The 12,526-nt window shown below is 37.4% G+C and overlaps 1 protein-coding gene and 1 non-coding gene across 3 annotated transcripts; both read left to right on the forward strand.

Annotated features, from left to right (window-relative positions):
• The first annotated feature begins 868 nt into the window (after positions 1 to 868).
• LOC110872548 (60S ribosomal protein L23a) lies at positions 869 to 3,153 on the forward strand. 2 transcript variants are annotated; one of them, XM_022121362.2, is made up of 4 exons: positions 869 to 887; positions 1,012 to 1,039; positions 1,110 to 1,473; positions 2,895 to 3,153. In XM_022121362.2, exons 2-4 carry the CDS (start codon positions 1,024 to 1,026, stop codon positions 2,977 to 2,979), a joined length of 465 nt encoding a protein of 154 aa, XP_021977054.1. In that variant the 5' UTR covers positions 869 to 887; positions 1,012 to 1,023; the 3' UTR covers positions 2,980 to 3,153. The 2 variants fall into 2 exon arrangements, with proteins under 2 accessions (XP_021977054.1, XP_021977053.1); XM_022121361.2 differs by having other exon boundaries at positions 879 to 926.
• LOC118481625 lies at positions 2,669 to 2,822 on the forward strand. Its single transcript, XR_004865833.1, has one exon. It is a non-coding gene; the product is annotated as a small nucleolar RNA snoR138 (small nucleolar RNA).
• Positions 3,154 to 12,526: the final 9,373 nt, after the last annotated feature.

The following is a 12,526-nucleotide window of genomic DNA, read 5'->3' on the forward strand; positions in this document are numbered from 1 at the left end:
TCGCGAACATGTTAATTTTCTTAACGAACGAACACGAACATGGCCTTATTCGTGTTCGTTCGGTTCGTTTACAGCCCTAGAACAGGGGGGTCGAAAACGTATATACTAAAAAATTTCTATACAAAAACTACTACTGAACGAAAAGTTTGGGGGGTCAGGCGACCCCCGGCTCCTCTTAAGCTGCGCCCCTGAGTAATATGATATTTGAACCATTAAAAGCCTCATTAAGAGCTAAACAAACAGCCCCTAAGGTTGGGCGTGTGGTTTACATAATGACGAGCATGTCGGTGAGAGCCAACCATGCCACATTTTTGTATGGAAGATACTCCCATTGGTACTTGCTCTAAGCACACTGCTTGAGCATCGGGGCATGCACTAATGTACGATGCAGGAACCTAAATATCGACCATCGGCACCCACTTTGGCTAGAGGGTGGCATGTAAGTTTAGATTGTAAGAATTTGTTTTGTATATTTTATATTTTATTGTTAATCTAATATGTGTTGTATTTGCTTATTAATCTAATGATGAAAAGTTCTTCGCAGGTCAACATTCAATTAATGCATTGTAAGCTCAACATTATACGATTGTTGCGAAGAGTAAATAGAGTCAGTAAATAGAGTCAAGAGTAAATAGAGTCCGTTCATCAGGGCCGGCCCGAAGGGTGAGCGGGGTGGGTGACAACTCAGGGGTCAAAACTCAAACCTTCCGGGGACCCGAAATTTTTTGTTTTTTAGGAGTTTTACGCTGTAAAAAAGATAATATATACGTACTGAATCAGTGCAAATTCACCAAGGATGTTTGGGCCAGGCCCATTTAGCATTGATCCATCTCCAATAAATAACATATTCCAAAACCCTAATTCTCTTCCTCATTTCCAATCTGCAGGTACACTCTCCGTCTCCATCTTCAAATCCCCAAATTAGGGTTCCAAATTTCTCAAAAATCTATTCAATTCACATCCAATCCCCTTCATATCTCCATTCTAATCATCTGAATTTCATCGTTGCAGGTTCACTTCACAATGTCGCCCGCTAAAGGTTCGAATCATCATCCAATAAATCGATTAAAACCTTACAAAACACATAACCTGTTTAATTTTCATTACAGTTGCTGCTACAAAGAAAGGTGATGCGAAAGCTCAAGCATTGAAGACAGCGAAGGCTGTGAAAACCGGATCAACGTTCAAAAAGAAGGCGAAGAAGATCAGGACGAAGGTTACCTTTCACCGGCCGAGAACATTGAAGACTGATAGAAACCCTAAGTACCCTCGCATCAGTGCTCCACCGAGAAACAAGCTTGATCATTACCAGATTTTGAAGTATCCTTTGACTACTGAGTCTGCAATGAAGAAGATTGAGGATAATAATACTTTGGTGTTTATTGTTGATATTCGTGCTGATAAGAAGAAGATTAAAGCTGCTGTTAAGAAGATGTATGATATTCAGACTAAGAAGGTTAATACTTTGATCAGGTATGTTTATTAGTTTGATATTTTTATGTCAAATTAAAATTAGTATTAATTGAATTTGAATGGATATTTACTTATTTAGGCTATGCAGTTAGTGCGGTAAAATATCAAATTTATATAATGCAGAATTTATATATATAGCAATTTAACACTAATAGTTCAGTGATATATCGGTCAAATACTGGTGATATATTGGTTATATTAGTCATAGTTATTAGAGGCGCAAGTCGCACTCAGGGCGATTTGTTGGGCCCGGGGCTTTATTTGCGCTTAGGCGCTCGCTTTAATAACTATGCTGAAGATTATTGGCATACATGAACTAACCTGAAGTTTTAAGGCGTGAGGCGCACTCGGGGCGATTTGTGGGCCCGGGGCTGTATTTGTGCCTAGGCGCTCGCTTTAATAACTATGATATTGGTCAATATCAGTACCAATATTCTGACCTATATTTAACTGCATAGTGTTTAGGCGAACATAAAAGAATGAACCCAAATAAACTAGCGAAAGTGAACATAACTACCGCATACCAACTATCATCAACTTAAATGAATAAACGGATATGTGTTCATTCGTTTAATTAAGTGAACACTGTTTTATTCATGTTTGATTGTTTATTATGGGGAAACTTGATTTTTTTTGTGTGTGCTGTATTGAATTGACTCGAACCATATTGGGTAATTCGTGGAAGTTTAATGTTTTGAAAGTAACAATTTTGACAAACTTTTGACCCGTTTGGTCTGTCTCTTTTAAGCCATTTTTAAATTTTTCATCACACTTGTTTATAGTAAAATTCAGTTCATATAGACTTTTTTTTATCTAACTTGCATGATCTGTGTTCTGTTAAACTCAACCTATAAAGATGTACCAACCAGTTTGTTAGCTGAGGTGTATAACTGTATTTTTTTTTTTTTTTATCACAATCCATATTCTTTTTTCTCAAATCTTTTTATGTAACATTCATTCATTAAACCAACGCCTCTAAAGAGTAGCCGTATGAAGGCTTTATAGCACGTTTCATATGCGCTTAGTTACGAGGCTGAAACCAAACCTGTTTTTTTTAACAATTAGAAACCGGATCTTCATCGGTCTGTGTTCTAATCTGGATTAAAACTACCGATGCATTTTGAGGAGATCAACTGTTGTTCCGTCAGTTTTTCTCTCAAGCAGTATCGGACATGTTGTTTGAATTTTTTTATTGTTTGCTCTCGAATAACTGAATGAGTTATTGATCTCTGTTCGGTTCAGACAGGAGCATATAGTGACGGTATCGAACTTGTTGCTCGGATGGTTTTTTAATCTTCTGAATGAATTAGTTTGCAGTTTTGGAACTTTTTGTTCCTTTACGAATTTACCTACATGTTAGTGGTAAAACGCATCTTACATCTACTTGTTTGACCTGTATTTTCTTTGTTCATGTGATGCAGACCTGATGGAACGAAGAAAGCCTACGTTAGGTTAACTCCAGACTATGATGCTTTGGATGTTGCTAACAAGATTGGAATAATCTAAGGTAAAATGTCGTGTCAGTTTAAAGGGAGAATGTATGCTCACCGTGACAGTTTTGTTAGTTTCATGTTCTTGAATACTAATTCAAGTTTAATGTGAGTATTTTCAATCTGGATTCAACTTTTGTTATAGTTGCTGTTTTAATTATTGTTTTTATGGAGCTCTTGCTGAAGGAAATAGCATTGTTAATTGTTTTTATGCATCTTCAAATGTGACCGAAGACATTCATTAGTATCATAAGTCTGAAGGGTGTGGGGTTGCGCCTCCCCTCCGAATGGGGGCTTATGATTGGTGGTCAGCCCTGCCAACACAACCCACACCTAGTCACTCATGAACCCATCTTTGGCGCCTTTCTTTAGCACCCCTGGGTGTTATGCCAGGCATTAACATGCTGATGTGTAGGGGGTGGCAACCCACACTATCCAGCCTCAACATGCATTCAAGATATACCGAAATGAACTCGTATTCAGCATTTCAGCTTTATTATTAACATACCTTCATGCTTTTACATACACTTCATTGCCTTTTCATTTCAAAAGTAAACTGTTTCAAAAATACAGTGTATTAGTGTTACCGTCACACTATTTCTAGCCACATGGCTAAATACAAATTTAGAGCATTCACAATTCGTCCCCTTGCAGGTGTTTGAAGGTGGTTTTAAGTAGAGAAGAGAGAAAATGTTGTTTATTTGTAAATTTAAGAGGACATTATTCACCTGTTATATTTTTTAAATTAATTAATAATAATATATTTTAGAAATGGTTGTGAGTGGATGAGAGAATATAATGATTTTTTTTAACGGCCAACAAACTCAATCCCGAGCATTTTTGGGGCACCCACTGGATAAATGGAGTACTTCGAGAGTAACCCGAGTCCACCACCAATTCCGGGGAAAACCCGGTAACCCACCCGCCCGTGAGTACGACAGTGAAATTACCGGTAAAACCCGTTTGGCTCAAGGATCCAACCCAGGTTTCCCTGGATCTCCTATCATTGCCCACCAATGCCTCACTCTGCACCAAGTGGGAGTCGAACTTGCATCTCTAAAGAGAAATGCAAGTCCTCCACCACTTGATTTAGAGATCATTGCCGAGAGAATATAATGATAAATGTAAAAAAAACATTATTTAATTGAAAAGGAAGAGAAAAATGTAGTTTTTAATGAAATTATAGAGTACAAAAGATGGAAGGGATGTGAATGTTATTTAGAGACCATGTGTGGTACGGGAGTAGAAGATGATGCCCCCACCTTTGGGCGTTTTGTATCATGTGACGGTCCAGTCAGCATGTGGGCATTATCTTAAAACGAGGGTAGTAATATAATGCCCCATAACACCCCCCCCCCCCCCCCCCAATAACCTCCATTCAATCATTACCCATATTTATACATCCAGCCGTGGAAGGGGTCTGATTGGCCTAAGATTTCTTCACCCGGCGTTTAATTTGGAACGATTCAACCCAAATTCGCAACAAAAACGCCCCTAGGGACGGTGGAAGGGCGTGGTTGGACTGTTTTAGGGGTAAACGTCAAAAAAACCCCACTTTAGATGGTCTTATAGTGAGAATTGCATGTATGTTAAAAAATTAAACTAACTATTACGCCAAACAATATATTAATCTTCATGTGTATATATACTCTCTTTTTCTTTTTGTTTGAACCGCAATTTGAAACATGCAAATGGTTTTTTTTTAACATTTCTTTTTTTTAATAGAGGAAAGACACCTTATCACCACACATATCTCTTGAGGACTCGTAGATATTCGCTCAGTTTATCTAAGTTTCTTAAACCTCATATTTTTCATTATAGAAAGATTTAAGCGAATTTGTTTGTAACTTATTCTAAAATTATTTTGTGCCATAATTCCATTATAGAAAGATTATAGATGATTTGTTTGTAACTTAGTTCGTGTGATTTTGTTTAAGTTAAATAAAAATAATAATAAAATATTAAAAATGTTTGTGTACTTGGTTTAATCCATAGATTTGATCTTCGGTTCAAGCAATTCATCAACTTTTGTCAACTTATGTTTCTTAGTACATGAACTTCTATATTGTCTCTTTCAATTTGGTGTCAAGTCAACTTATTGTTAGTTGTATTATCATTCTATTAGGATGGAAGGAGTGGTCTCGGGGAGTGTTTCGGAGAGGGGAGTTTGCCGTGTGAGGAATCATTGCCAGGGGTATAATCGGTGAGTGGGGAGAGTCCAAGTCGGTGTATACTCACCGAGTGTTTGAAGGGGAGAGAGGTGGAAGGGAGAGGGGGTTAATGGTGGGTCTCAATCCCTTCCAACCAATCACAAATTTATCTTCTTCTTTTAAAAAAAAAAAATTGTTTACCACTCCCCATGTGTTTGACCATTGCTAGTGATTGAGTGCAAAATGGGGAGTGGAGTGGGGACTTGACATGACATGACATTATTGGTTAGAAAATAGTTTATACACTCACTATTTGGTGACCACTCGTGGTAGCGGGGAGGGGGCTCGGGTAGTGGGGTTGTCGATCGGTGATGTGTTGCCGGGGTTAAATCGGGGAGCGGGGACGAGGAGAGAAGTGGTGAGGACGGTGAGTATTCACCGACTCAGTGAAGAAGATGGAGAGGTGGGAGAGAGAGGGTGAATGGTGGGCCTCAACCCCTTTCAACTAATCACATTTTATTTTAATTCTTTACCACTCTCCATGTGTTTGACCATTGCCACTGATTGTGTGCAAAATGGGGAGTGGAATGGGGACTTGACATAGTATAATATTATTGACTAGAGAATAACTCAAACACTCAACTAGTGATTGACCACTCCCTCTACCCTTATGTTTTCAAGATGTTTACAAGTTATTACCAATTTTTGTTATTTTGCTAAATGGTCAAATTTTAGACCATTACACGTTGTTACCAATTTTTGTTATTTTGCTAAATAGTCAAATTTTATACCAATTCTCCTGTATATTAATAAGAGAACGAAATGAACAGTAATACCAGCCACGTATACGACTACAAACCACCGCCCCTTCTCCTTTCTTCAAAACCTAACCCTAACCCCAACCCCCATGGAATACAGTCTGGACAGACAGAGGGGAGAAGAGATGGGAGACAGACGGAGAAGTCTCCGGCTTCAAGAGAACGAAATGAACAGTAATACCAGCCACGTATACGACTACAAACCACCGCCCCTTCTCCTTTCTTCAAAACCTAACCCTAACCCCAACCCCCATGGAATACAGTCTGGACAGACAGAGGGGAGAAGAGATGGGAGACAGACGGAGAAGTCTCCGGCTTCGACACGGTGAACGCGCCGCACATGACTCTGGCATCGACATGACAGACGGGTCCGCCGTACATGGTGGTGGGGTTATGTCGGGTAACCGCAACGGCGGTCAATAGTCACGACGGTTACGGTATGACCGTTTTGAGCAACGACGGTGATCAGAGTAAGAGAGACAGGGAGAGAATCAGAAGAGAGAGATTGCAAAGGAGAGGGTTTTGGAGATAAAAGGGGCCCGCCAGTCTTCCGGCTGCCTCCCTCGCCGGCGTCATGATGAACGGTGGTTGTTTTACTCGACGAAGGACGGTGTCTGCACTTAGGGTTCCGCCTGTTGAACCCGGCAAAACCGACTGTCTAGCAGTGGCGGCGGACATCCTTGATGGTTGGTTTACAGCGGTGGTGGTGGTAGGGACATAGCAGGCAGCAACCGTGGTGGGGTTATTTTATTTATTACCGATTTCATGCTCCGTCTTTCGATTGAAGGTACAATCTTAATTAGTATATTTTTTCTTTCATTTTTAAACTTCTTGATGATATCAACTGTATATGTGATGAAACTGATTTGTGATAACATTACTTTGAAGCCCTATTTACGTGTGAATTGATAAGAAGGGAACAATATTAAATTTTTAAGATGAATCACATCAGTGTGAGACCATCTTACACCTGAGAATCACCATTGTAGGAGTGGTAGAAGAGAGAAAAAAAAAGTGCAGCTGTTTTTGACCAAAAGGGGTATAAAATGCCCCTGCACATGTGAAAAAAGAGATAAAAAGCAGCTGAAAATGTGCTAAAAGAGACATACATGATTGGGCAGCTTCATTAGAACCCGTCTTTGCTGTTATTTAGGTTGTTTCCATTGGTTCGTTATGAAATCAGTCTTATCTTAAGCTGTTATTATTAAGTTATTGTTTATCTAAATTTGATAAGTTTTAAATCTGGTAAGAATAAGAATTGTGATGTTGGAAATTCGGTTTTATACAACGATGAACAATGCTTCATTCAAGAGATACGGTTCCTTCAAAGTGAATATCGATGGTGTTACATCTTCTTATTTGCTACTTCGATACCTAAAAAACTAAAATTGATGGGGTACTGATTGTGTTCGTAGGTGTCAGGTTTTCCTACTCCCAAAAGTGGCCCCATATCTTTGATTGTGTATAACTTTGATTGTGGTTATAGGAATTGTAAGTTGCCCTTATAACAAAAATTATTAAAATAATGTATGCTGGTTTTTGTATATTGAATCTTTAGTAGATTGGAAATTTTGTCTTTCCTACAGAGATAATGTATAAAAGTTAACAACCAATTTTTAAATACTCTCTCTCTCTCTTGAAAGTGTGACTTCGTTTTTGTGACGCAGATGAAACGGAGATGGACTCTGTGAAGGTTATCTTAGTCAGGTCACCAATGGCACAGGAAGGCAGCTAACTCAACTCAATTATTTGAGAAATTAACTGCAGATATGTTGGTAAACTTTGTTTACATTTTTTCTTGATACATTTATGATATATTTGGTTGATGTCTCCGGTTGTCGTCCATATATAGCAGCGACAGTTCTCTGCAATGACGGATTCCAGTAGGCAGCAGTCGTGATGGTTCTTGGGTAATGCGAGGAACCGTTTGGTGCATGTAGTGAAGCTCGGGTTTTGGTTAAAGGAGGGTGGTCAAGAGAAGTCAAAATGGTCAGTACACTAACCGAGAAGTATGATGCAATTCAGTCACTATATAGTTTAGTTATGAAACATTCGCGAGGGAAGGTACAATCGTACGCTAGACCAATAAATTATTTACTTAAATTATTAACATAACAATAACTGGACCGATAAATTATTTACTTAAATTATTAACATACTTACTAACCATAATCATCCTTTGTGACACGTGTAGAACGACGATACTAATAAAGTTGAACTGACCCGATAAAAATATATATATACAATAAAAGAATACAAATACGTATATCTAGGTTTCCGATAAAATGGCATTTCTCTTTGTTTTATAATTGTTATGTTCACATTTGATATGGGCCTTTTACTGAGCAGGGTGTTTGGGTGCGCATCTTGGGAGTTGGGAGAAACAGGGAAGCGGAAGGATTTCACCGGAGATTTAGGTCTACCACCAGACATTGCAACCATGGTACCATTTCTGTTTCGTTCTTTCTACTATATCCACACGTACTCCATGTTGTTTTGGGCGTTTATATCGATGTTGTGTTAGGTTTATTGTTCAAAGCATGTTATAAATTAGAAATGTTTGTGTGAAGATGGGGAATAACAGAGGTATGTTACTGGCTACTAAAGTTGATTTAACCACATTCAAGTATGATATAGGGAAATTGGCATTTTACTTATTTTGTAGTACTTTGGATTTGCCTTTTTTATTTTGTGATATTAATTGTGAAATTCGGTTTTTATTTTAATATGTTCTTTCAATTTTTATTTTAATATGTTATAATTGTTGAGTTTGTTGCAGCTTCTCATAAAACTGGTTAATGGCTGTAGCTTTTTGTCAAGTTACTTAAAATGCCTATAATCTTTTGGCCAATTGATAATTATTTATGGATTCCTATTTCTGTATATTTCTTTACAACATTCCACTAAAGTTCATTAGAGTGTTTTCAGTTAAGGTTGGTATTTGTATTTGTATTTTATTAGAGTGTTTTCAGTTAAGGTTGGTATTTGTATAGAAGTTTCTATTTGTTTTCCTCTTGACATTATTCTCAGTTACATGATATATGTTTATACGAAACCATATGCTAATGACCAGAATTTGTACTTCAAGATGTCCTCAATTTTGTTCAAATCATCTATATGTGACACTATAATGAATGAATGACAAAATTGTTATTTACATGATGAATCCTTGCAAAATTTCCTAAATAAAAGCTAACCTGTCACGTCGCGCAACGCGCGGTGTCGAATACCCCTAGTTATTTTAAAATTTAAACTAATAAAACTTATCTTTTACTAAATTGACTTTTTTGTTATTTTGCTAAACAGTCAACTTTTAGACCAACTGTCAAATCAACTTTCTAAATACACTTCAATGCACCTTTTAGAATTTAAACTAATTAAACTTTATCTTTTATTAGATTGACTCTTGAGTTTGTCAAAATTTTTCTTTAGGTCAACATTAGACAAAACTACAATTTTTAGAAATTTCACAAATTTTAAATATCCATTTCTAATTCACAATTCAATACTTCAAAACACTTTAACTAGTATAACCATCGGGCCGAGCCCAAGCCCGATTAGGCTCGAGCTCAGCTCATCATGTTTTTATCAAGCTTGAGTTGTGTGACAACTATGTTCTGTAATCGTTGTATGATGTAAACCAATGTTGATTATTAATAAAACAATGTGCTTTGATGTTATTATATGTGTTTGGTGTTATTATGTGTGTATGTTTGAGGATCTTTCAATTTGATTCGATTCCGATTTCAAGCTCTAAATCGCTTTCTGGAAGGTTATACGTGCACTGATGCGTAAACATAACCAGTTTAATGCAACGAACACTCCGGAATAGTGAAATAAGCTTAACATACCTTAAATAACCTCCACATAACTTAGAAATAAGTTTTGGATGGTTTGATGTGTTGAAATCAAGTTTGTTCGATCGAAGGGACTATTTGTGTCAAACTGCGAAACTATACCGATTTGTATAGTAACGAACATTCCGGAACTTGATCATAAGTTAAACATACCCTAAATATCCTTTACATAGCTTAGAAATAGGCTTTTAGGGGTTCGGTATGCTAAAATAAACTTTATTGATCAATAGGGACTAAAAGCGTCAAAAAGTGCACAAGTTTGCATTTTCACGCATATCTTTTGTTCTGATTATATCCGGACATCCAAAAATTTATGTAAGCATTAAAATATTTTATTTTAGTGTTTGGCATAATAAAAATCCATTCGTCGCTTAATTTGGATCGTTTTTGCGTTCATTACAACTTCCGTCGTAATTAAGCGAATAACGCGATCGTACGACCAAACGAACCGACAACCGAGATATTTTTGAGCATGTTTTGTGTTCCCTATACTTTAACTTCATATTAGAGTCTTGAAATGAGGTTAACAGGGCTTAAACGTGCCAAAAATGAGCTGAAATGCAAGATTCTCAAGTGCAGGGACCATTTTGCAATTTCTGGAAACTCAGCCCACACGGGCCGCGTAAGCCTGTGTCTTAGGCTACGCGGGCCGCCTGAGATACCCAGATCAGCAAACTGTTTTTTTTAAAGCAGCTGGTTTACAGGCTTTTGGGACATGGTTTTAATCATACTATGGGCAAATTTTGATGGTTTTTGAGTGCCCCTTGTATTCAAATACCGTGTACCCACTTGTACGGCCTAGTTCAAAGCTCGTTTCCCGATAAACGATCCTAACGACTCTAGATTTCCTATAGATAGCTACCCCCATTCACTTGCAAAACCCACATTGATCTGATTTTGGCCCTCTAAGTTGGAGTTTATGCTTCATACCTAAGGGTAAATCGGATCAAGGCTTGCGGGGACCCTTTGTAAGTATTCCTTCGTTCTTTTTATTCGTTTTTATCGTAAAAGTCAAACTGTGTTTGACTTTCTACATTGACCAGTTTATGGTCAACGCGAAGTTCGTTTGAACTTCATAACGTGAGCGTAATCACGATGGTTATAGTCCCTAGTGACTATACCTACTGATTACCACGTTATCTAGGCTCAGTGATGAGTCGTAGTTTCGGCCAAAATGCGTATTCTTGCGTATTTTGTAACCAAACTACTCTTGGGTATCAAAACCGTTTGTTTTGATATCAAAACCTGTTTTCTAACTTAACTAAACATGTTTTAGCATGTTTAGCTCGTCACTTTTTAGATTAGTGCTTGTGTAGAGTCGTAAGTCAAGCGGACTAAACACCCGCTTAGACTTTCGAACACGACCCGCTTAGCGACCATAGTTGTATAGGGAATAACCTTCCGAGGTTATACCTTATGGTCACCTAGTTTAAGTAGTTGTATGATAAGTAGTTTATATACCTTAGGTAAATTACCAAAATATCCTTTTCATGCATAATTGGTAATTAAGCATATGTAACCCAAACTTTTGTCACGTAACTGATTATGCAACATATTTAAACATGTATAGGCATATAAAACTTGTCATAGGACTAGTTAGACGTCTCGAACGCGCATTGCGCACACGACGCGTTAAAGTAGCGTAAGCTACCTTAATAAGTCGTAATGGGTCGAAAGCACTTAGGTTAAGTTTCATTTTAGGATGTAGGCTTTGTTAAACCATATCACATGAGTTCCAACACTCATTTGGTTTACAAGACCTCATTCTATCCGATCTTCTGATTTAGGCGTCTACTGTTTGACTAGTGATTCGATTACTAGGTACTGCTTGATTTCTCTGGTTTACTTGAGTTTGCTGAAGTTCTATTGATTGAGGATACTTTGCACTTCATGTGAGTACATAGTTCCCCTATTTTACTGTTTTCAGTTGTTTTGGGGTGATTCATATGTACAAAATGATTTTCAAGGTTTAAAGGATGGTTTTTCAAAAAAAAAAAAACAATTAAGATGGTTTATACAAAACTAATAACGATTTCAATAAAGTGAAAAAACTTGTTGGTTGTAGTTACATAACAAATGACATTCATTAGCATTGATCAAGCCGACCAGTATTAGGTTATGGTACCATAGGATCTGACAAATCCCGTTATTTTACTGCACCCATGGTTATGTGTGGGGGTTGTGGGTAACGACTGAATCTGATGTTAGTTAACTTACCCTTTGGTGGTTTGTTAATGCGAGAAGCGAGAAGCGAGATAGTCGAGTCACGAAGGTTTGAATGTTGTTAGCGAGACAACCATAAATAGTTTTCACAATTAAAACGAGGATGATTTAAACGATTTTAAACAAGTTAACGATTTGGAAACGAATTAAACAAGTTAAACGAATTGGATAAACGATTGGTTTTTGGTTAGTGTTTAGATAACGGGACGGGTGTAATGTGATGAAAGCATGGTGGATACGCCGCTGGTACTTCCTACATATAAGTGTTTTCAACGTATTACATACCGTGGTGTTATTCAGTTCACTTGGGTAAACGATTTTGAAACGATGTCACACAACGATGTTTTTCTAAAAGATATAAACCATACGAGATTTTAACGAGTTTTTACAAGATGTTTTACGAGTTGGTTTACTAAAACAAATGTTTTTTGGGTTAAGAATCATGGCTACGAGATTTTATAAACTATAACCAATTTGATTTGAGTTGGTTAATTATGTTGCAATACACTTTTCAA

The sequence above is a fragment of the Helianthus annuus genome, chromosome 8 (assembly GCF_002127325.2).
Source record: "Helianthus annuus cultivar XRQ/B chromosome 8, HanXRQr2.0-SUNRISE, whole genome shotgun sequence".
Classification (NCBI taxonomy): Eukaryota; Viridiplantae; Streptophyta; class Magnoliopsida; order Asterales; family Asteraceae; genus Helianthus; species Helianthus annuus.

What these genes read in the sequence shown, in the direction of transcription:
- LOC110872548 (XM_022121362.2), top strand. An exon ending in AAGGTTAATACTTTGATCAG is followed by an intron (nt 1,474 to 2,894) that starts GTATGTTTATTA and finishes CATGTGATGCAG; the next exon opens with ACCTGATGGAACGAAGAAAG.